Source organism: Trachypithecus francoisi, unplaced genomic scaffold, assembly GCF_009764315.1.
Source record: "Trachypithecus francoisi isolate TF-2019V2 unplaced genomic scaffold, Tfra_2.0 Lachesis_group1, whole genome shotgun sequence".
NCBI classification, from domain to species: Eukaryota; Metazoa; Chordata; class Mammalia; order Primates; family Cercopithecidae; genus Trachypithecus; species Trachypithecus francoisi.
In genome coordinates this window covers 77,240,999-77,266,536 of record NW_022681454.1, presented here as the reverse complement: position 1 = coordinate 77,266,536, position 25,538 = coordinate 77,240,999, and the positions used below count along the sequence as shown (strand labels likewise).

At 39.8% G+C, this 25,538-nt stretch overlaps 1 protein-coding gene across 3 annotated transcripts in view; it reads left to right on the top strand.

Moving 5' to 3' along the window:
- CEP135 (centrosomal protein 135) overlaps positions 1-25,538 on the top strand; it is a 101,471-nt gene that overhangs the window by 5,773 nt on the left and 70,160 nt on the right. For 2 of the 3 annotated variants that reach the window (XM_033214616.1, XM_033214617.1), the window contains 6 exons: positions 2,514-2,655; positions 5,015-5,099; positions 8,728-8,856; positions 10,407-10,622; positions 13,810-13,875; positions 22,120-22,258. In XM_033214616.1, the coding sequence (XP_033070507.1) occupies positions 2,514-2,655; positions 5,015-5,099; positions 8,728-8,856; positions 10,407-10,622; positions 13,810-13,875; positions 22,120-22,258 (777 nt within the window). Of the gene's footprint in view, positions 1-2,495; positions 2,656-5,014; positions 5,100-8,727; positions 8,857-10,406; positions 10,623-13,809; positions 13,876-22,119; positions 22,259-25,538 lie in introns of all 3 variants that reach the window. The other variant, XM_033214615.1, reaches the window with a different exon arrangement.

Below are 25,538 nucleotides of genomic sequence, written 5' to 3'. Positions count from 1 at the left end.
AAGTAATTCATATTCATTAAAGAATTTGGAAATTATGTACTTTCTTAGTTTATTTTGCTATTTTTAGCATTATGCTCAGTAGTTATAGAGCAAGAAAAAGAAATGATGGGTCCAGGTGCGGTGGCTCACACCTGTAATCCCAACACTTTGGGAGGCTGAAGTGGGCAGATCATTTGAGCCCAGTTTGAGACCAGTGTGGGAAACACCATCTCTACCAAAAATACAAAAATTAGCTGGGCATGGTGGCGCAAGCCTATAGTTCCAGCTACTTGGGAGGCTGAGGTGGGAGGATTGCTTGAGCCTGGGAGACGGAGGTTGCAGTGAGCTGAGAGTGTACCACTGCACTCCAGCTTGGGTGATAGAGTGAGACCCTGTCTCAAAAAAACGAAACGATGGGCCACATCCAGAGTTGGTGATTGTTCAGCAGGTATGGGTTGGTGGAAGAATCTACAATATTAGTGACAAAATCATTCAGATAGCTGAACCATGGGATCAAGATTATGAAATTAAGTGAGTAACAGGTGGCTGCTGGTTTATGGGACTAGGTCAAGACAGATTAAAGAGCATGGTGAGTACCAAAAGTAATTTGTTTGCTATGAAGATTACAGTCAGAATGGAATTTTGGAGTTGAAGAACTAGAAGCCAGCAGAGTTCTGAGTGATGACAAAGGCCAAAGTGTAGTCATTTTATTGTGTGCCTGAGGTTGAGGGGAGAGGAAACTCCTGAGAATGGACAGATTAGAACTGTGAAGGCAGGGTGGGGGAAGACTCAGTGGACCGTGAGATAGTTTAGTAAATGAGATAGATGGACACGGGGACTGTGAGCCAATGGCAGAAGAGATGGAGAAAAGTGGGAGTCAACCTTGAAAGTAACTAGAAGATTAAGCCTAAAAAGAGGATAATCAGGTTTCCTGAGGAAAGAATGGGATAGACTCCAGAGAGATTCAAGATGTGTAAACAATATAGTGACTAAGTGTAGATTTGGGAAGCAGAGGAATTCTCAGACTTCTCTTTCGAGTGAATGGGTAGGTGGAGGGTGATACTATTTCTTAAGTTAGAGAATGTGGGAAGCAGAGCAGGAGTCCACTTTGGATATGTGGAATATGCTATACCCAGAAAACATGCATGTCTAAATTTTTGGCAAACAGTGGGATATGTAGATCTTTTCTCAAAAGTGTGGGCCCTGGTGGAGATGCAAATTTGAGAGTCATTGGAGTCTCATGGTAATTGAAGCTATGGGTGTAGTAAGAATTATCTACTGAGATTATGTAGACTGGAAAGAGAGGAGACCCAGAGTCAGATGCTAGGGAAGTTGGTATTTAAGGGACAGGTGGAAGAAGACGGTTTCTGAAAGAAACTGAGGAGCCACCAAGGAGGAGAACCAGGAGGTAAAGAAAGAAGGAATGGTTAGCTGTGTTCAGGTGTGTCAACAAGCAGGTCATTTAAATACTCTTGGCCCAGTTTTCTTATCCTTAAAACTCCTTTTGTATACTCCTACTTCTGTAGGAGTATACAAAATTTGTTAGAATTCTAATGAGACAAAATTGTGAATTACGTTTGTTCTTCACGAGGATCTTCTAGTTTTTCAAATATACTTCTAATCTTGGCAAAATCCTTAAAAAGATACATTGTCTATGTATTTTTGACCAAGACAAGATATATCTAGCTGTAAGAAAATTTAGTCCTACTACTTGTAAAGATTAAGAAAACATTCCCTCCTAATTCAGGTTATAGCTTGGCTTTATATTACAGATGACATTCCGTTCATTCTAAGTTTGCTACTTACGATTTCAGTTATCTGCTATGTTGATATTACTTAATAAGCATGCGTATTTTAGTTCTCACTGCCAGTTTTCTGCTAGTGATAATTGCTTGAGCTCATAATAGTGAACACCACAGGCACATTCAGCTTTTTTTTTTGAGATGGAGTTTCACTCTTGTTGCCCAGGCTGGAGTGCAGTGGCACGATCTCGGCTTACCGCAACCTCTGCCTCCCGGGTTCAAGCGATTCTCCTGCCTCAGCCTCCCAAGTAGCTGGGATTATAGGTGCCCGCCACCACGCCCAGCTAATTTTTTTGTATTTTTAGTAGAGAGGGGGTTTCACCATGTTGGCCAGGCTTGGTCTCGAACTCCCAACCTCAGGTGATCCACCAGCTTCGGCCTTCCAAAGTGTTGGGATTACAGGCGTGAGCCACCGTACCCGGCCATATTCAGCTTTTAAACTTGCCAAAGTCTTATCCCTATCTAGTGGACAGACATATTAAGCCTGGGCATATATGCCAAGCATGCAGTCATATAAAACTTGTTTGATAACCATGTCTTGTTGAGGTTTTTAGGACTGCATTGTTTAGTTAAAGATCAGGGTGGATATTTACATATTGATGGAGAAAATATTTTATCAATATGTATTATGAACTGCAGCACACTTTATAACCAAAAGGCTAACCTGGAATATTTAATTCTAAGACATGGTTTTGTTTCTTCTTAATTTTTTAAGACACTCATTCTTTTTAGGTGGCAAGAAAAGAAGTATTGCTTTCAGGCGCCAGCGTATGCAAATTGATGAACCGGTTCCTCCCTCTGAAGTCAGTTCATACCCGGTTCCTCAACCAGATGACCCTTACATTGCAGACCTCCTACAAGTGGCTGATAACAGGTGCATTAAATAATTCTTTCTTGGCTTGAGTTAATTGAGCACTCAGTTAGCTCTAAGTTTCTTGATAGGAGGGCTTTTTGTCTTGTTAACTGTTGTCTCTCCAGTGTCTAGCACAGAACTTTGCACAGGCACTCAGTAAATACTTTCAGATTGATATAAAATGTTTTTACTTGTTTTGAAACTTTGATTAAGTAGATCGTATATCTAAGGTTTCTGTTCACACTGGTTTAAAAATAGTTTAGTGCCATCAAGAACCTGTTTAAGTAGAGCTGCTTTGACATTTTGTGTCATCTCCAAGTAAGAGGTATCTTTTGCAGGAATCTTTATTACTTCAGATTTATGTCAACTGCCAGTTAAATATGAAGAGATTTGTAACTGGATTTGAAATTCCTTTTTTAATGCTTTCTCTAGCTCTGTGTTTATATTTCCTTACATTTGAATCATATATAAATTCCATTTGATTGAAACATTATTAAACCTCCTGGGCAAGGCACTGTGTAAGTGTTCTGAGGATATAAAGATGAAGAAGATGGTGTTTCTGCTTTTGAGAAGTTTGTAGTCCAGTACTAGAGATGAGACGAGAAATTCACAAAACATCATTAAGAAAATTCTAAGAGGCTCAAATTATAAATTCACAAAACACCATTAAGAAAATTGTAAGAGACTCAAAGGATGAGCACTAGTCTCCATGATAATAGCTGGAGAAGCATTTCAAAGTATAGAATACACTAATGGAAATAGTTCATGCAGGTAGCTTTTTATTTTGTAGATTATGCAGAGAATGTGGGGGATTTTATTAATCTCAGTTGATCAATCTAAAAGAGATCACTGGGACCAGGTGCAGTGGCTCACACCTGTTAATCCCAGCACTTTGGGAGGCCGAGGCAGGAGGATTGCTTGAACCTATGAATTTTAGACCAGCCTGGGCAATATAGTGAGACCTTGTCTCTACAAAAAAAATTAAAAATTAGCTGAGCATGGTGGCATGCACCTGTAGTCCCAGCTACTTAGGAGGCTGAGGTAGGCAGATCGCTTGAATCTAGGAGGCAGAGGTTGCAATGAGCTGAGATTGAACCACTGCACTCGAGCCTGGGACACAGGGCAAGACCCTTTGAGCTACTGATTAGGATGTCTTCACTCAGTTGTCACACAATATTTTTACATAGTTAGTTGACCTTAACTGGGAAGTGTTTTGTTTTTATAATCTAGGACTTTTCAGACAATGTGTTACTATTATTTAGGGAATTATTTGGGCTGCATAAGTGACATTCATCTCTTTTAATTGTCCTGTTTAATTTATATATGCACATTTTGTTTGTATTCAGAGTCATTCATGCATTTATATGAGTGCAGCTGCATGCATACTCTTCTCCTAAACCTAGATTAGTAGAAAATGTTGGTTCCAGTTAACATCAAGTACAAGCCGTATCCAGCCTCATTTACTCCACCCCATGGAAAATCTCTTTTAAAAACAGACCTGGGGCTGAAAGCACTGTGGCTCACGCCTGTAATCCCAGCATTTTGGTAGGCCGAGGCAGGAGGATTGCTTAAGCCCAGGAGTTCAAGATCGGCTTCGGCAATGTGGAAAAACTCTCTCTACAAAAAATTTAAAAATTACCCAAGTGTGGTGGCATGTGCCTATGGTCCCAGGTACTTGGGAGGCTGAGGTGGGAGGATTGATGGAGCTGGGGAGGTTGAGGCTACAGTGAGCTGTGATCAGGCCACTGGATTCTAGCCTGGGTAACAAAGGAAGGCCCTGACTCAAAAAAGAAAAAAAAGCAGACCTGGCTTCAGGCTTTGTCTTTCCAGTATGAAAATAGATTATGTCATAATGTACCTGAACAATTCAGGTAATTTGGACAAAATCTTGATTCTGTTAGAATTAACAGGTTCCAGAAGGAATAGGTTTTTTGCTGTAGTTACATATGATCTTTTTCTCCAGAGTTTCAAAGTAGTATTAGGCAATACAGGGTAAGGGGCAGTAAACACATTTTAGTTTCTTATTTCACTTACTAAGCCTCTGAATTTTGGAGTAAACCTCAGTTTTTTAAACCTAAGAATTGGCAGCAGTACCTCAAAGAATTTTCCTGGGGATCAAAATGCAATAGTGAGGTGTTTCTTGCACAGTGTATCTGAGTTACAAATTATTTTCTACTCAGTTTTAAATCTATTCTTACAAACCAACTCTCCATGATGATGTACTATATTTTATGTTGATTTGGGGACCCTTTGGCACAGTATGTCCTACCTCTTTGAGAAGCTGAAAGTATAGAATTTATGAAATAACACATCTAGCTTCGTTTCTTATTTTGTTTTTCCTAACAAAAGTATATTGGCATTAATTTAAAGTGCTTTTCAGGATTCAAGAACTTCAACAGGAAGTCCACCAGCTACAAGAAAAGTTAGCAGTGATGGAAAGTGGGGTGAGCGATTATAGCAAGCAGGTAGGATTTTTATTTACTTGCATAGTAGGGATTGAGATAGGTATGCTGTGATTGTAAATAGAATTGGGTTATATTTGAAATTACTGATACTGAGTTTTTATATAGCTTTTATCTTTTTCATCAGATTTGTTAATAGAGTTAATAGCTGGAATAGCTTAGGTGGCTTTACTTACTTAGTCTGTCTCTTCAAAAAATTTAAAAATTAGCCAAGTGTGGTGGCATGTGCCTATGGTCCCAGGTACTTGGGAGGCTGAGGTGGGAGGATTGATGGATTGAAGAGCACTTATTTACTCCATTCCCTTCACTATTCATTGAGGTGAATAGTAGTATTTGTTTGGTTTTTCTTTTAGCTGAACCATTTATCTCCCCAAATATAATTTTATAACCATATTACTGTTTTCATTGAAGTGTACTATGTTTTACAATTGTACTTTTGCAATTTTTCTACTCTTTTTATAGATTTTGTCATATTGAACATCAGTCTCTTAGAAAGTTACTCTTTTGTGTTGCCATGTTTTTTTTTGTTTTCTCTACAAGCACTAGTCCTCATACAACAGTTTTCTGAAGAATCAGGAGAATTAGTAGATGCAGAGTTGTATTATAACCATAGCAAGCTTTGTCTTTTCATAATTTCTATTGATGTCTTGGCTAAACTCTGATTTGGGTAATTACAGGCTTTTCTTAATATGCGTCCTGAAGGTTAAATTGGGTAACACGTTTTTCATTTTCTGCATTGACTGCATTTTTTTTTGAGTGATCTGCACACACAAATATAGATGTAACTTAGGTGTTGGTATGACTAGATCTTTAAAGTGTTTTGAAGATTAGTTGGATAAAAATGGAGTTAAAGAAAATCGACCAGGCGTGGTGGCTCATGCCTGTAATCCTAGCACTTTGAGAGGCCGAGGTGAGTGGATCACTTGAGGTCGGGAGTTGGCGGCCAGCCTGACCAACATGGAGAAACTCCATCTCTACTAAAAATACAAAATTAGCTGGGCATGGTGGTGCATGCCTGTAATCCCAACTACTCGGGAGGCTGAGGAAGGAGAATCGCTTGAACCTGGGAGGCAGAGGTTGTGTTGAGCCGAGATCATGCCATTGCACTCCAGTCTGGGCAACAAGAGCGAAAACTCCATCTAAGAAAAAAAAAAAAAGAAAAAAAGAAAAATTCCATCTTCTGAGAAAGTCACCTTGTCTCAACTTTCTATCTCTACCTTTAAAATTAGCCATATTTGTACTCAGGCTGTCTTAAGACTTAGTGGGCAGGGTATTGTTCATCCTATTTAAGGCTGAGTTGCCTGTGCTCTTGACCCCATTTCCTCTTTTTTCCTTAGGACCTTGCTTTAATCCATTATTCTTTTTTTCTTTAGTAAGTACTTGTATAACCACTTTACAACGATTAATTTAATCTTCATAACAATCCTGTGAAGACGTACTTCTATTGTCATAGCTAACATCCCTTTTCAAAAACTCTTTTTTTTTGAAATGGAGTCTCACTCTGTTGCCCAGTCTGGAGTGCAGTGGCATGATCTCGGCTCACTGCAAGCTCCGCCTCCTGGGTTCATGCCATTCTCCTGCCTCAGCCTCCTGAGTAGCTGGGACTACAGGCACCCATCACCGTGCCTGGCTAATTTTTTGTTATTTTTTAGTAGAGACAGGGTTTCATCATGTTAGCCAGAATGGTATCGATCTCCACCTCATGATCCTCCCACCTTGGCCTCCCAAAGTGCTGGGATTACAGGTGTGAGCCACCACGCCCGGCCAAAAAACTCTTTTAACTACCTCTTCCTCTTGAGGATTCCTTCTCCCTCTCTATGCATACTTCTCCAAAGACTGTCTTACTTGATAGCTCCATTTCTGTCTCTGCTTCTCCACCTCCTGCTCACTCCTTAACCTATTGTAGTCTGTCTTCTGCACTCACTAGTCTATTTAATTACATCAGTAACATTAATTGTTAGAGCCAAAAGGATACTTAAGGGTCTGTTTTCTTGACCTACTCTGTGGTAGTTGGTAGTATTGATAATTGCTCTTTGAAACTTTTCCATGACTTCATTTTTTTCCAGTTTTCTTTTTTTTAAGCCTATTATAATGGGTTTTTTTGGTTTGTTTCACCTGTCCACTCCCTGAAATATTACTGTTTTCCTGAATTCTGTCTTTGACCCCTTCTTCTCTTCTGTATCTTTTCTCAAGTGTCCTCATCGCTCTCTTGGTTTAAAATATTGCCTGTGTATTGATGACTCCTCCATCTCTCTCTGGCTCAGACTTCTCTGCTGAACTCCAGACCCATATACCCACCTTCACACTGGGCATTTCTACTTGAATGTAGTCTTTTTGTACTCATATGCCTTGTACTGGACTTGTTCTCTTCTGGTTTCAACTCCTGTATTCTCTACTTTGGTTGGTAGCATTAACGTTTGCCCAACTGCACATTCTATAGCCTTTCTAGATCTCTTTCTTTTGCCTTCATGTACCACTCACCAAGTTCTGTCATTTCTACTGGCTAAGTGCTTCTTAAACTTATTTCTTCTGTTCTATCCTCTACCACTGTTTTATTTTAGTCATTAATTGTTTCTTATGCATTCCTGCATTAGGTTTCCCTGCCTCTGTTTTTATTCCTATCAATTTCATCCTTTAGTCCAGGATAATCATAATTAGTTTCATCCTTATTCTTCAGACATCCCCAACTACTAGATCCCATGCACATTACATCCAGTCATACCAAGCTATTTCTGCTGTCTCAGACATTCCATGTTGTTGTTACTTTTTGGTATGTTTGGAGTGCTTGGTTATTTATTTATTTTAAGAAAACCAAAGCTTGGGCCAGGAGCAGTGGCTCACGCCTATAATCCCAGAACTTTAGGAGGCTGATTTGGGCAGATCACCTGAGGTCAGGAGTTCAAGACCAGCCTGGCCAACATGGTAAAACCCCATCTCTACTAAAAATACAAAAATTAGCTAGGCATGGTGGCACATGCCTGTAGTCCCAGCTACTCAGGAGGCTGAGGCAGGAGAATCGCTCGAACCCGGGAGGCAGAGGTTGCAGTGACCCAAGATCATGCCACTGCACTCCAGACCGGGTGACAGAGTGAAACTCCATCTCAAAAAGAGAAAAAAAAGAAAGCCAAAGCTTGAAAGTGTGAGCTTTTCCAAATTCATACATAAATAACATAATTAAATTCACCCCAGTTTCCTATTCTTTCTAATATTGAGGTTCAGTAGCAACTTACTTTTCTTAGTGTGTTACACTCATTTATTTATTCTACCAGGGACTGAAGTAGTTTTGATTCAGTTCTAGTACTTGAGCATGTGTGTAATCTGCTAACAAGTTTGTTTTTATATAAACATTGTTAAATCTTAAAAGAGGGAAAAAAATACAAAAATTAAATAAGGAAAAATCTGTAGTAAAAATACATATGAAAGATATATTGACAGTATGTCTGTTGACATTTTCTATATAATTTATTTTTGTTCTGCATTTATGCATATAATATATGACACAAATATAAATGTTAATCTGTTGTATGCATTGGGACGTAAGAAAATATGTCCAAATAAATGTTTGTTCAGTGTTAATCATTTGGCTGAAAACCAGATTTTTTAAAATGACAGCATGACTTTGTATCTTCAGATCGAGCTAAGAGAACGAGAGATAGAACGACTGTCAGTTGCTTTGGATGGTGGTCGGTCCCCTGATGTCCTCTCTCTGGAGTCTAGAAATAAAACCAATGAAAAGCTTATTGCTCATTTAAATATTCAGGTAATGGCTTTTATAATTATTTCACTGAGTGTATATAATGGTGTTTATAATAAACACTATATGTTTATAATGGTCTATGGGTTTGTGAAAGTGGCGGGAGTTGTTCACTGAGGTATTATTTGCAATGGGAAAAATTTGATAGGATCATAGTATCCAGAAATAGGGTGGAGTTATTGAAAAATCATGTTTCTAAAGACTGTTGAATGAGGAGTAATTAACATACACCATAACATTAACAATTTAAAGGAAGAGAATAAACTCTGGGCACATGATTGTCAATTTGCTTTTAAGAAAATGTATATATGGACTTGGAAAGAGAAAACAAAGAGAATGTACCAAAGTATACTAACAAAGCTTACCTTTGTGTGGTGGGATATTCTCCTTTAAAGTTTTCTCTTTTTTAAAAAAAATTCGTGAGTATATCTTTTATAACCTAAAAAAGTAAAAATGTATATAAAAATTAAATATCTAGCTTTTAGCTACTTATGTAGTGGATTCCTTTGCCATGCATTTGACCTAAGGCTGAAAGAGCAGGAGAGTTCCATATAGCATGACACATGAACTTTAGAAATTTTGGTATGACAGAGATGCTTGGGCTACAAACAGAATATAGTAGGTAAAAATTATCAACAGTAGCTCTAGGGGAGTGCTGTCCCATACAAGTATGATATGAGCCATAAATGTAATTTAAATTTTTCTTTTTTTTTTTTTTTTTTGAGACGGAGTCTCGCTCTGTCGCCCAGGCTGGAGTGCAGTGGCACGATCTCGGCTCACTGCAAGCTCCGCCTCCTGGGTTCCCGCCATTCTCCTGCCTCAGCCTCCGAGTAGCTGGGACTACAGGCGCCCGCCACCGCGCCCGGCTAGGTTTTTGTATTTTTAGTAGAGACGGGGTTTCACCGTGTTAGCCAGGAGGGTCTCGATCTCCTGACCTCATGATTCACCCGCCTCGGCCTCCCAAAGTGCTGGGATTACAGGCTTGAGCCACCGCGCCCGGCCGTAATTTAAATTTTTCTAGTAGCAGCTCGATTTAAAAAAATAAAAAGCGGTGAAATTAATTGTAATAATGTATTTACCCCAATATGTCCAAAATATTGTCATTTCAACCAGTAATGTTTTTACATACCTATTTTTTTCTTTGTATTATCTTTGAAATCCTGTGTATATTTTATAGTTACAGCACATCTCAGTTTACACTAGCCACATTTCAGATGTTCAGTAGCCACATGTGGTTGCTAGTGGCTACTATATTGAACAACACAATCTATTATCATCATAATATTCTTGTCATATAGAACTCTGTACTGAGAAAAAGTTCACACAAATTTCTTGTCCTTTCTGTGCTTGAAAATCAAAGCCAATGGATATGTACTTTCATTACACTTCACTTGGTCAGTTTTGTAAATAACAATATAAATTTGCAAATATAGAATAGCTGTAGTTTTAATCTTCAATAAGTTTTAAAATACAGTTTTTTGAAATATTATTTGGAAAGTCAGTGTTTAGGATAATTTTCCAATTCATATACCTCATAAATTACAACTCCAATTCAGGTTGACTTTCTTCAGCAAGCTAATAAAGACCTGGAGAAGCGTATACGAGAGCTTATGGAAACCAAGGAAACGGTGACATCTGAAGTTGTTAATTTAAGTAACAAAAATGAAAAACTCTGCCAAGAATTAACTGAAATAGATCAGTTAGCACAGCAATTGGAAAGACATAAAGAAGAAGTGCTTGAGACTGCTGATAAAGAACTTGGGGAAGCAAAGGTAATGAATGATATGTGTGGGTTGTGAGAGTGTTCATTAATTCTCCTAGCACACAGTGAGCTTGAGCCCTTTTGATATCTGCATTCAGGTTTTTGGTTTGTGTGTCTGTTTTTGTTTTTTTGCTTTGGTAATGCAGGGTTTTCTGAAGTGTTGTTTACATCTGTAAATGATTATATTTGTTTTAGTTGTTCGAATGTCTCTCTGAAGCACATCTATTCTTAGGATGGATCTCCAAGGACTTGTTTTCCTTCAAGATTTTTATCTCTGCCCCTTTGTGCATTGTGAGAGAGCTTTCGAAGTTTCCCCTCTGTGTCATTTTTGCTCAATAATCCTTTTTTTTTTTTTTTTTTTTGAGACAAAATCTCTGTCTCCCAGGCTGGAGTACAGTGGTGTGATCTCGGCTCACTGCAACCTCTGTCTCCCAGGTTCGAGCAGTTCTCCTGCCTCAACCTCCAAATAGCTGGAATTACAGGTGCTCGCCATGCCCAGCTAATTTTTGTACTTTTTTTTGTACTTTTAGTAGAGATGGGGTTTCACCATGTGGGCCAGCCTGGTTCAACTCCTGACCTCAGGTGATCCATCCACCTCTGCCTCCCAAAATTCTGGGATTACAGGCATGAGCCACTGCACTCAGCTTGTGGTTTTTGAGACATGGTCTTGCTCTGTTGCCCAGGTTGGAGTGTGGTGGGACAATCATAGCTCGCTGCAGCCTAAACCTCCTCAGGCTCAAGCAATCCTCCCATCTCAGCCTCCTGAGTAGCTGGGACTGCAGATGCATGCCACAAGGCCCAGCTTATTTTTTAATTTTTTGCAGAGACGAGATCTCACTATGTTGCCCAGGTTCTTCTCAAACTCCTAGGTTAAGCAATCCTCCTGCCTCAACCTCCCTAAGTGCTCAGATTACAGGCATGAGCAGCCATGCTTGGCCACCAAGAATTCTTTAGAAGTGTTTTTAAAACTATATATGTCCTTGCACATTTTTAAGTTGGTAATTATAATAACGTTTTTCATCTTTTAAGTTTAAATGGAAAGGGTGATATTTCCAGCCTATTTTAAATACAATGTCTTAAGTTAAAACTATTTCATTATTCTTTTAATTATAGCCAGTAAAATCTAAATGATCCTTTCTCCTTGAAATTTCCACAAAATTTTATCCTATTTCAACCAGTTTTATGCTTGAAAACCTTTTCGTGATCACACTACCATACATCTGTACAATAAAAATAACAAATTTAAAAAGAATGAATTTTTTTTGTTTAAAAAATTTCTGACAGCCTATCTGATGGGAAAACAAAAGTTTTTTATTTTTAAAAATTTCCTGTAACTGTTAAGGTTCAAGGTGTTAACATTTTTATCTGAAATAGTGTTATCGTTACAATTATTAATTATCAGTGGGTTAAAGTGACAGATACACCACAAATGTTGATATTTATGAAGTAAAAAAGTAAAATTGTATTGGAAATACATCTCTTAATGGGAGATAATAGGAGAAAATAGTGTCTTATTTAAAGCCTTTGGCCAGCCCCAACATTTCAGATTATCTTTTGATCTGGTACTCCAAAAGTTTTTTATATCTTGAGACAGTACACTATTGGGGTATGAATGAGATACATGCCCTTCTTTGAACATTGAGAGAAAGGCAGCTATAAAAGGGAGGGTAGGAATGCAGAACTCACATGGTAGCCGGGCCACAAACAAGTTATTAGGTAGGTCGTTTTTAAGAAGCACTGAATATGCAAATTAAGGATTCAGATGCTGATTCCTTAGAACTATGTGCATACCATAGTTTTATATAATACTTGGAAAGTGTTCATTTTATCCCAGGAGTAAGTATAATCCAGTTTGAAGACCACTGCTCTACATCACCGAATTGATTTTATACAGTGCCACCTCTACTAATTAGTGGAATAAAAGGAAATTACCTCAGTTAAAAACCATGTATGAAAGGCCCACAGCAAACAATCATACTCAGTGGTAAAAAACTGGAAGCTTTTCCTCTAAGATGAAGAACAGGAAAGGATTCCCACTCTTGTCACTGCTACTCAACATAGTACTGGAAGTCCTAGCCAGAGCAGTTAGGCAAGGAAAGACATACAAATTGCAAAGAAAGAGTAAAATTATCTCTGTTTACAGATAACATAATTTTACATGTAGAAAGCCTTCAACATTCCACAAAAACCAGAACTAATAAACTAATTCAGCAGAATTGCAGAGTAGAAAATCAGCACACAAAAATCAGATGTTTTTCTATACACTAAGAATAAACTATCCAAAAAGGAAATTAAGAAAGTAATCCCATCTGCAATAGCATCAAAAGGAAATAAACTTAACCAATGAGATGAAAAACCATTACACTTGAAAAACTATACAGCATTGCTAAAGAAGTTAAAGAAGACACAAATAAATGGAAAGACATTCCGTGTCCATGGATTGGAAGACTCAGTATTGTTAAAGTGTCCATGCAACTGAAATTCAGTGCAATCCCTATCAAAATCCCAGTGGTGTTTTGTTTTTTTTTTTGCAAAAATAGAAAAAGCTTCTTTCTAAAATGCATATGGAATCTCAAAGGACCCCAGGCCACCAACACAATCTTGAAAAAGGATATAATGAGTGCAGTTTTAATTCTGTTTTTGTGGTTTTAGTTTCATTGCAACACTCCTGTATCTCATCCCTGTCTTTTTCCACCACCTTTTGCATCTTCTATCCTTGTGCGCACAGCATGCTAAACACAGCTTCCCATGTCCCATTGCAAATGCTCAGAAATGACAAGTTGGCTCAATAAAATATTCCTATTGGATCATAATATTTTGATCTTGGCATTTGGCTCTCTAGAGAGAGGATCCAGGTTGGTAAAAGCAGGTGTGGAGAAAGCCAATAGGATAGGAAGATCAGGAAATGACAGTACCATAGGATTGCCCCCAAATTTAAGGCCCAAGGAAGATCCTACAAGACGTTCAAGTTGCCTTCTTCAGATGTTACAAGTAGGCTCCTGTAAACATTTGGGATACCAAAAGATTAAAGAGAAGCTCAATTTTGCCTCTTCATTGAAATTGATAGAGATGAAACCTCAGATCTCAGTGGTAAGAGGGAATGTGAAGTACTTGCAAAATTACTTGATCTATTTGCATGTGACTTAGTGATATTCTTAGACTTTTAAATATATACCTAATAGGCTTTTTATTCCTAGAAAGAGATTAAAAGAAAGCTGTCTGAAATGCGGGATCTTGAAGAAACAATGGCAAAACTTCAACTGGTAAGTTGACGTCATATTGAATTGCCAGCATTTTCAGTAAGAAAATTTTTATGGGAGGCTGAGATGTGTGGATCACCCAAGGTCAGGAGTTCGAGGCCATCCAGCCTGATCAACATGGTGAACCCCGTCTCTACTAAAAATGTAAAACTTAGCTGGGTGTGGTGGCGCATGCCTGTAATCCCAGCTACTTGGGAGGCTGAGGCAGGAGAATTGCTTGAACCTGGGAGGCAGAAGTTGCAGTGAGTCAAGGTTGTGCCATTGCACTCCAGCCTGGGCAACAAGAGCGAAACTCTGTCTTAAAAAAAAAAAGAAATGGGGGGCGGAGCAAGATGGCCGAATAGGAACAGCTCCAGTCTCCAACTCCCAGCGCGAGCGACACAGAAGACCGGTGATTTCTGCATTTTCAACTGAGGTACTGGGGTCATCTCTCTAGGGAGTGCCGGACAATAGGTGCTGGTCAGCTGCTGCAGCCTGACCAGCATGAGCTGAAGCAGGGCGAGGCATCGCCTCACCTGGAAGCGCAAGGGGGAAGGGAATCCCTTTTCCTAGCCAGGGGAAATGAGACACACAACACCTGGAAAATCGGGTAACTCCCACCCCAATACTGCGCTTTAAGGAAACAGGCACACCAGGAGGATATATCCCACACCTGGCCGGGAGGGTCCCACGCCCACGGAGCCTCCCTCACTGCTAACACAGCAGTCTGCCGCGATCTATCCGCAAGGCAGCAGCGAGGCTGGGGGAGGGGCACCCGCCATTGCTGAGGCTTAAGTAGGTAAACAAAGCCTCTGGGAAGCTCGAACTGGGTGGAGCTCACAGCAGCTCAAGGAAGCCTGCCTGTCTCTGTAGACTCTACCTCTGCGGACAGCGCACAGCTGCAGTCCAATAGGGGAAAGAGCGGGGGCCAGTGCAGACGTGAACGACTCTGTCTGACAGCTTTGGGGAGAGCCGTGGATCTCCTAACGCGGAGGTTGAGATCTGAGAATGGACAGACTGCCTGCTCAGGTGGGTCCCTGACCCCTGAGTAGCCTAGCTGGAGACATCCCCCACTAGGGGCAGTCTGACACCCCACACCTCACAGGGTGGAGTCACCCCTGAGAGGAAACTTCCAAAGAAAGAATCAGACAGGTACACTCGCTGTTCAGCAATATTCTATCTTCGGCAACCTCTGCTGCTGATACCCAGGCAAACGGTCTGGAGTGGACCTCAAGCAATCTCCAACAGACCAACAGACAGTCCTTCTGACTGTCAGACGGAAAACTATCAAACAGGAAGGACACCTATACCAAAACCCCATCAGTACGTCACCATCATCAAAGACCAGAGACAGATAAAACCACAAAGATGGGGAAGAAGCAGGGCAGAAAAGCTGGAAATTCAAAAAATAAGAGCGCATCTCCACCTGCAAAGGAGCGCAGCCCATCTCCAGCAACGGATCAAAGCTGGTCAGAGAATGACTTTGACGAGATGAGAGAAGAAGGCTTCAGTCCATCAAACTTCTCAGAGCTAAAGGAGGAATTACGTACCCAGCGCAAAGAAACTAAAAGTCTTGAAAAAAGAGTGGAAGAATTGACAGCTAGACTAATGAATGCAGAGAAGATCATAAACGAAATGACAGAGATGAAAACCATGACACGAGAAATACGTGACAAATGCACAAGCTTCAGTAACCGACTCGATCAACTGGAAGAAAGAGTATTAGCGATTGAGGATCAAATGAATGAAATGAAGCGAGAAGAGAAACCAAAAGAGAAAAGAAGAAAAAGAAATGAACAAAGCCTGCAAGAAGTATGGGATTATGTAAAAAGACCAAATCTACGTCTGATTGGGGTGCCTGAAAGTGAGGGGGAAAATGGAACCAAGTTGGAAAACACTCTTCAGGATGTCATCCAGGAGAACTTCCCCAACCTAGTAGGGCAGGCCAACATTCAAATTCAGGAAATACAGAGAACGCCACAAAGATACTCCTCCAGAAGAGCAACTCCAAGACACATAATTGCCAGATTCACCAAAGTTGAAATGAAGGAAAAAATCTTAAGGGCAGCCAGAGAGAAAGGTCGGGTTACCCACAAAGGGAAGCCCATCAGAATAACAGCAGACCTCTCGGCAGAAACTCTACAAGCCAGAAGAGAGTGGGGGCCAATATTCAACGTTCTTAAAGAAAAGAATTTTCAACCCAGAATTTCATATCCAGCCAAACTAAGCTTCATCAGTGAAGGAGAAATAAAATCCTTTACAGATAAGCAAATGCTTAGAGATTTTGTCACCACCAGGCCTGCCTTACAAGAGACCCTGAAGGAAGCCCTAAACATGGAAAGGAACAACCGGTACCAGCCATTGCAAAACCATGCCAAAATGTAAAGACCATCGAGGCTAGGAAGAAACTGCATCAACTAACGAGCAAAATAACCAGTTAATATCATAATGACAGGATCAAGTTCACACATAACCATATTAACCTTAAATGTAAATGGACTAAATGCTCCAATTAAAAGACACAGACTGGCAAACTGGATAAAGAGTCAAGACCCATCAGTCTGCTGTATTCAGGAGACCCATCTCACATGCAGAGACATACATAGGCTCAAAATAAACGGATGGAGGAAGATCTACCAAGCAAATGGAGAACAAAAAAAAGCAGGGGTTGCAATCCTAGTCTCTGATAAAACAGACTTTAAACCATCAAAGATCAAAAGAGACAAAGAAGGCCATTACATAATGTTAAAGGGATCAATTCAACAGGAAGAGCTAACTCTCCTAAATATATATGCACCCAATACAGGAGCACCCAGATTCATAAAGCAAGTCCTTAGAGACCTACAAAGAGACTTAGACTCCCATACAATAATAATGGGAGATTTCAACACTCCACTGTCAACATTAGACAGATCAACGAGACAGAAAGTTAACAAGGATATCCAGGAATTGAACTCATCTCTGCACCAAGCGGACCTAATAGACATCTATAGAACTCTCCACCCCAAATCAACAGAATATACATTCTTCTCAGCACCACATCGCACTTATTCCAAAATTCACCACATAATTGGAAGTAAAGCACTCCTCAGCAAATGTACAAGAACAGAAATTATAACAAACTGTCTGTCAGACCACAGTGCAATCAAACTAGAACTCAGGACTAAGAAACTCAATCAAAACCGCTCAACTACATGGAAACTGAACAACCTGCTCCTGAATGACTACTGGGTACATAACGAAATGAAAGCAGAAATAAAGATGTTCTTTGAAACCAATGAGAACAAAGATACAACATACCAGGATCTCTGGGACACATTTAAAGCAGTGTGTAGAGGGAAATTTATAGCACTAAATGCCCACAAGAGAAAGCAGGAGAGATCTAAAATTGACACTCTAACATCACAATTAAAAGAACTAGAGAGGCAAGAGCAAACACATTCAAAAGCTAGCAGAAGGCAAGAATAACTAAGATCAGAGCAGAACTGAAGGAGATAGAGACACAAAAAACCCTCCAAAAAATCAATGAATCCAGGAGTTGGTTTTTTGAAAAGATCAACAAAATTGACAGACCGCTAGCTAGACTAATAAAGAAGAAAAGAGAGAGGAATCAAATAGACGCAATAAAAAATGACAAAGGGGATATCACCACCGACCCCACAGAAATACAAACAACCATCAGAGAATACTATAAATGCCTCTACGCAAATCAACTAGAAAATCTAGAAGAAATGGATAATTTCCTGGACACTTACACTCTCCCAAGACTAAACCAGGAAGAAGTTGAATCCCTGAATAGACTAATAGCAGGCTCTGAAATTGAGGCAACAATTAACAGCCTACCCACCAAAAAAAGTCCAGGACCAGATGGATTCACAGCTGAATTCTACCAGAGGTACAGGGAGGAGCTGGTACCATTCCTTCTGAAACTATTTCAATCAATAGAAAAAGAGGGAATCCTCCCTAACTCTTTTTATGAGGCCAACATCATCCTGATACCAAAGCCTGGCAGAGACACAACAAAAAAAGAGAATTTTAGACCAATATCCCTGATGAACATCGATGCAAAAATCCTTAATAAAATACTGGCAAACCGGATTCAGCAGCACATCAAAAAGCTTATCCACCATGATCAAGTGGGCTTCATCCCTGGGATGCAAGGCTGGTTCAACATTCGCAAATCAATAAACGTAATCCAGCATATAACAGAACCAAAGACAAGAACCACATGATTATCTCAATAGATGCAGAAAAGGCTTTTGACAAAATTCAACAGCCCTTTATGCTAAAAACGCTCAATAAATTCGGTATTGATGGAACGTACCTCAAAATAATAAGAGCTATTTATGACAAACCCACAGCTAATATCATACTGAATGGCCAAAAACTGGAAAAATTCCCTTTGAAAACTGGCACAAGACAGGGATGCCCTCTCTCACCACTCCTATTCAACATAGTGTTGGAAGTTCTGGCTAGGGCAATCAGGCAAGAGAAAGAAATCAAGGGTATCCAGTTAGGAAAAGAAGAAGTCAAATTGTCCCTGTTTGCAGATGACATGATTGTATATTTAGAAAACCCCATTGTCTCAGCCCAAAATCTCCTTAAGCTGATAAGCAACTTCAGCAAAGTCTCAGGATACAAAATTAATGTGCAAAAATCACAAGCATTCTTATACACCAGTAACAGACAAGCAGAGAGCCAAATCAGGAATGAACTTCCATTCACAATTGCTTCAAAGAGAATAAAATACCTAGGAATCCAGCTTACAAGGGATGTCAAGGACCTCTTCAAGGAGAACTACAAACCACTGCTCAGTGAAATCAAAGAGGACACAAACAAATGGAAGAACATACCATGCTCATGGATAGGAAGAATCAATATTGTGAAAATGGCCATACTGCCCAAGGTTATTTATAGATTCAATGCCATCCCCATCAAGCTACCAATGACTTTCTTCACAGAATTGGAAAAAACTGCTTTAAAGTTCATATGGAACCAAAAAAGAGCCCGCATTGCCAAGACAATCCTAGGTCAAAAGGACAAAGCTGGAGGCGTCACGCTACCTGACTTCAAACTATACTACAAGGCTACAGTAACCAAAACAGCATGGTACTGGTACCAAAACAGAGATATAGACCAATGGAACAGAACAGAGTCCTCAGAAATAATACCACACATCTACAGCCATCTGATCTTTGACAAACCTGAGAGAAACAAGAAATGGGGAAAGGATTCCCTATTTCATAAATGGTGCTGGGAAAATTGGCTAGCCATAAGTAGAAAGCTGAAACTGGATCCTTTCCTTACTCCTTATACGAAAATTAATTCAAGATGGATTAGAGACTTAAATGTTAGACCTAATACCATAAAAACCCTAGAAGAAAATCTAGGTAGTACCATTCAGGACATAGGCATGGGCAAGGACTTCATGTCTCAAACACCAAAAGCAACGACAGCAAAAGCAAAAATTGACACATGGGATCTAATTAAACTAAAGAGCTTTTGCACAGCTAAAGAAACTACCATCAGAGTGAACAGGCAACCTACAGAATGGGAGAAAATTTTTGCAACCTACTCATCTGACAAAGGGCTAACATCCAGAATCTACAAAGAACTCAAACAAATATACAAGAAAAAAACAAACAACCCCATCAAAAAGTGGGGAAAGGATATGAACAGACATTTCTCAAAAGAAGACATCCATACAGCCAACAGACACATGAAAAAATGCTCATCATCACTCGCCATCAGAGAAATGCAAATCAAAACCACAATGAGATACCATCTCACACCAGTTAGAATGGCAATCATTAAGAAGTCAGGAAACAACAGGTGTTGGAGAGGATGTGGAGAAATAGGAACACTTTTACACTGTTGGTGGGAATGTAAACTAGTTCAACCATTATGGAAAACAGTATGGCGATTCCTCAAGGATCTAGAACTAGATGTACCATATGACCCAGCCATCCCACTACTGGGTATATACCCAAAGGATTATAAATTACTCTACTACAAAGACACATGCACACGTATGTTTATTGCGGCACTATTCACAATAGCAAAGACTTGGAATCAACCCAAATGTCCATCTGTGACAGACTGGATTAAGAAAATGTGGCACATATACACCATGGAATGCTATGCAGCCATAAAAAAGGATGAGTTTGCGTCCTTTGTAGGGACATGGATGCAGCTGGAAACCATCATTCTTAGCAAACTATCACAAGAAGAGAAAACCAAACACCACATGTTCTCACTCATAGGTGGGAACTGAACAATGAGATCACTTGGACTCGGAAAGGGGAACATCACACACTGGGGCCTATCATGGGGAGGGGGGAGGAGGGAGGGATTGCATTGGGGAGTTATACATGATATAAACGTTATGCACATGTACCCTAGAACTTAAAGTATAATAAATAAAAAAAAAAAAAAGGAAAAGAAAATATGTATGCTTTATTTTATTGCTCAGCTCCTGACAACCACTGATCTACTTTCTGTTTCTGTAGATTTGTCTATTCTGGCCATTCCATATAAAGGGAATCATATATTTTGTGTCTGGATTCTTTTCCTAAGCAAAATGTTTACAAGGTTCGTGCATGTGGTAGCATTTATAAGTACTTCATTCCTTCTTATGTCTGAGTAATATTCCACTGCATGGACATGCAAGTTTATATTTTTGTAATTCCTTAATCTTATGTATAGTAGGTAGCTGTTAGAAATTTTACCTTCTTTTAACTACTTTATGACTTGTGAGTTGACTAATATTAAAACCAGAAGTTAATTACTTGAAATATTTGTTGATTAATTTAAAATGTTTGTTGATTATTACAAAAAGTACCCCATCCTCTTTTATTTATTTATTTATTAGAGACAGGGTCTTTCCTTGTCACCTAGGCTGGAGTGCAATGGCATGATCATAGCTCACTGCAGCCTTGACGCCCTGTGCTCAAGTGATCCTCCCACCTCAGCCTTTTGTGTACTTTAAGACTACAGGCATGTGCCACCGTGCCTAGCATTTTTTTTTTTTTTTTTTTGTAGTAGAAATGAGGTCTTGCTGTGTTGCCCAGGATGGTCTCAAACTCCTGAACTCAAGTGATTGTCCTGCCCCAGTCTCCTAAAGTGCTAGGACTATAGGCATGAGCCACTGCACCCAGCCCAGTCCTCTTTTAATAGCTTTGTTTGGTAATAGAAACCATTTTCCTGGTCACATATCTTGTTCTGGTAGTCTTCAAATAACAAAGGAAGTAATCATCCCAACAGAAGCCTAAATACAGCATACAGAAAAAGCATTTGGTCCTATATTCTGGAACTAGCAGAAAGAGTGTCTTGCTTATAAGGTAGAAACCGGGTAGTCACCCAAATGATTGAGGATTTTTAAAAATAACCTGTTGAATTAGAAGAGTTTTCTCTAAGATTGGAAACAAAGGTAAATACTAATTTCCAAGTTCTTTCATTATGTATATTTTTTATACATTCTAACTGCAGTGTCCTGGTGGCATAAGTCAATTAAAAAGGAAGCGTGAGAGCAAGGGATTTTTGCCATTTGTTCACTGCTAGTTGTATGTGCACTAAATGTTGGATGTGATTAATAATACTTGTCTCAGAACTGTGACCAAGTTTTAGTAGTGTTGGCTGACAGTAAGATGTTGCTGTAGTTACTTTCTTACCATTCTTATTTTTTCCAGTAATGCAAGATTCTATGTATTTTTAAGATAAGAATGATAATATTGATAGCTAACATTTTTTAAGTACTTACGGTGGTGGACATGCTGGATACCATGTAAAGTACTTCGTAACCATAGATTCATCCTCGCCAGTGAATCCTTAGTGTCCTGGTCTTGTTATCCTTGTTGTGCATATGAGGCTGAGAGAATAACCAGTATAGTTATAGATACACTGTATGTGGTGGTCTTAGAAGACTTTATCTTACTACTGCTTTCTTAAACATGAAAAAGTTTTATATTTTTTAATTATATAAATACATATTCATTTAGAAAAAAATAAGACAATATGCTAAACTACGTAGAAGAAAATAATTCTCCCACCCACAAAGAAACATTGTTGATATGTGTTTTATGGTACTTTCAGCCACAAATGATAATTAAGTTTAATTGAAACCTTATATTTGACTAATTATGTGTATGTACACACACATATGTCAATTGCTGTTATATAAATATGCTTATAAAAATCTATTTTCCTTTTAAGTGCGATAGTATTTTATAAAGTTGTTAGAAATCTTAATTATAGTATTAAAATTTGCAGGAATTGAACTTATGCCATAAAGAAAAGGAGAGACTGAGTGATGAACTCCTTGTAAAATCAGACCTTGAAACTGTTGTTCATCAGCTTGAACAAGAAAAGCAAAGACTTAGCAAAAAAGTTGAAAGTTTTGTAGTTACAGGTAAGATGTCAAATTTTGATAGCTTAAAAAATGATTGTGATTTCCTCTTGATGTATTGTTTTTCTTAGTAGATAATCATTCATTCCTTCATTCAATAAATATTTGTTGAGTGCTTGCCATTAGTCAGAAACCACAGTAGGTACTGTAGATACAGTAGAAATCTCTCCCTCAAGGACCTTAGAATTTTTATGTTTGACTAGTTTATACAGGGAACCCTGCTTGAATATTTTGCAATAGAAATGTGTCCTTCTTTGAGACACACTAATAACAGAATTAAGTAAGACTAAAGGGAAGGCTATTTTAATAGTGGAAAATTGAAGTACAGAATCTTTTCAAGGAAATGCAGTTATATTATCTTAAAATACATACACATACACACACACACAAATAGAAATAGGCTAACTTGGCCGGGCGCGGTGGCTCAAGCCTGTAATCCCAGCACTTTGGGAGGCCGAGACGGGCGGATCACGAGGTCAGGAGATCGAGACCATCCTGGCTAACACGGTGAAACCCCGTCTCTACTAAAAAATACAAAAAAATTAGCCGGGCGAGGTGGCGGGCGCCTGTAGTCCCAGCTACTTGGGAGGCTGAGGCAGGAGAATGGCGTGAACCCGGGAGGCGGAGCTTGCAGTGAGCTGAGATCCGGGCACTGCACTCCAGCCTGGGCGGCAGAGCCAGACTCCGTCTCAAAAAAAAAAAAAAGAAATAGGCTAACTTTCTGCAGGTACCAGTTCTAAATGTTCACTGCTAGTTGTATGTGCACTAAATGTTAGATGTGATTAATAATACTTGTCTCAGAACTGTGACCAAGTTTTAGTAGTGTTGGCATAAAGAACATATAAGAATTCATTTGGCCGGGCGCGGTGGCTCACACCTGTAATGCCAGCACTTTGGGAGGCTGAGGCAGGTGGATCACCTGAGGTTGGGAGTTCAAGATCAGCCTGGCTAACATGGTGAAACCCCATCTACTAAAAAATACAAAATTAACTGGGCATGGTGGCACGTGCCTGTAATCCCAGCTACTCAAGAGGCTGAAGCAAGAGAATTGTTTTAACCCAGGAAGCGGAGGTTGCAGTGAGACTGTATTGTGCCACTGCACTCCAGCCTGGGTGACAGAATGAGACTCCATCTCCAAAAAAAATAAAGAATTTATTCATTCATTAATTTGACCAATGTTTATGAATCACCTGCTGTGTGGGTGTGTGCCATGCCCTGTTTTTGAGTGCTGGGGTATATAGTGGCAAACAAAATACATAAGGGCCCTGCTCTTGCAGAGCCTTTTTTCTTGTTAGGGAAACAAACTAGTGGCAGATAAGTGAAGAAGTTAATTTTAGTTGATAAGAGATATTAAATTAGAGTGGGAGGATGTGCTAGAGATTGAAGTGCTCAATGACAAGACACCAGCAATATGAAGATCTGGGGTCTAGTTTTCTATGCAGAGGAAATGGCAAGTGCAGAAGCTTGGTGCCATCAAACTCTGTGTGTCTTAGGAAGTGAAAGGAAGCCAGTGTACTGTATTAAGAAGAGTCTCTATCGTAGGCCCATGTGGATAATCTATTTAACCTCCTCTCTACTTATTAGCTGTGTAACTTGAGCATGTTATTTAAGCTCTCTGTGTCTCAGTTTCCCTATCTATGGGGCTAATGATGACACCTACCCTGAAAGGTTGTTGTGATAATTAAATGAGTTAATATGTTAAAGTGCTTAGAACCATGTATAAAAATTTAAAATAGGCTGGGTGCGGTGGCTCATGCCTGTAATCTCAGCACTTTGGGAGGCTGAGGCGGGCGGATCATCTGAGGTCAGGAGTTCAAGACTAGCCTGACCCACGTGGAGAAACCCCATCTCTACTAAAAATAAAAAAATTAGCTGGGTCTGGTGGTGGGTGCCTGTAATCCCAGCTACTCAGGAGGCTGAGGCAGGAGGATCGCTTGAACCTGGAGGTGGAGGTTGCAGTGAGCCAGGATGGCACCATTGTACTCCAGCCTGGGGAAAAATAGTGAAACTCCATCTCAAAAAATAAAAAAAAAAAAGTTTATATTTCTTTTGATAGCTATGTGTGGCCTATGATTTCAGCGTAATCTTTCAGCTGTCTCAAACTCTCTTGTTTCCCTGTGTTTTGGGTGCATCCTCCTGCCAGATACCCAGCCATGGATGAGCCAAACAATTTGCCTTCTACACTTTTACACATGGTCAGCTGTTTGAGGGTGCACCAGGCACATTGAGAGCGCTGCAAATTAGATGGTCCTGAACCTCAGCAGGCTGCTCAGCTCTGTATGGAAATCTTACAGTTTCTCTTAGAGTTTGATCTTCCATTCTCCACGGGGCATATTTAAAATGTTTTGCACTGTCAATAAACCCGTGAGTCCCATTTCCCACCTTCATCCTGAGTGGATGATCCTACCTCCAGTTTTCCTAGAGAAGGAAAGCCATGGCAGGGATTCACTCAGTTTTCTGGCCTCAGATTAAAAACTTGTGCATCTTGTTCCTTCCTGTTCAATGCAAGAATGTCCCTCTTTTTTTTTTTTTTTTTTTTTTTTTTTTTTTGAGACGGAGTCTCGCTCTGTGGCCCAGGCTGGAGTGCAGTGGCCGGATCTCAGCTCACTGCAAGCTCCACCTCCCAGGTTTACGCCATTCTCCTGCCTCAGCCTCCGAGTAGCTGGGACTACAGGCGCCCGCCACCTCGCCCGGCTAGTTTTTTATATTTTTTAGTAGAGACGGGGTTTCACCATGTTAGCCAGGATGGTCTCGATCTCCTGACCTCGTGATCCGCCCGTCTCGGCCTCCCAAAGTGCTGGGATTACAGGCTTGAGCCACCGCGCCCGGCCAAGAATGTCCCTCTTATGAAGGACCAGTGGCTCCATCTATTCTCTGGGCCCTAACTTCTCTAATTTTAAAAACCTTGCAAATTAATGATCTCCTCTCCATAATTTTAATCTTTGTACTATTTTTTCCCATTGGCATTCAAACTTGCTTACTCTTTACCCATTCCAATACAAAAACTTTGACCCATTCCTATGCAGCCACTCATTTCTTCTCTTCATAGCATCAGCATCTTGAAAGGTCATCCATACTTGCTGTTCTGCTTGATCACCCACTACCCCTTAGCTCCTCAGTCCACTCCAGTTGGCTTCTGTTGCCACCCCTTCAACAAAACTGCTCTTGTTAAAGTCATTCACCTCTGTTGTGCTAAATGCAGTGGCTGCTTTTCATTCATTTGCTTATTTGACTGCATTTAACCCAGTTGCCCATTCTTTCCCACTCTCCTACTTTCTTCTTA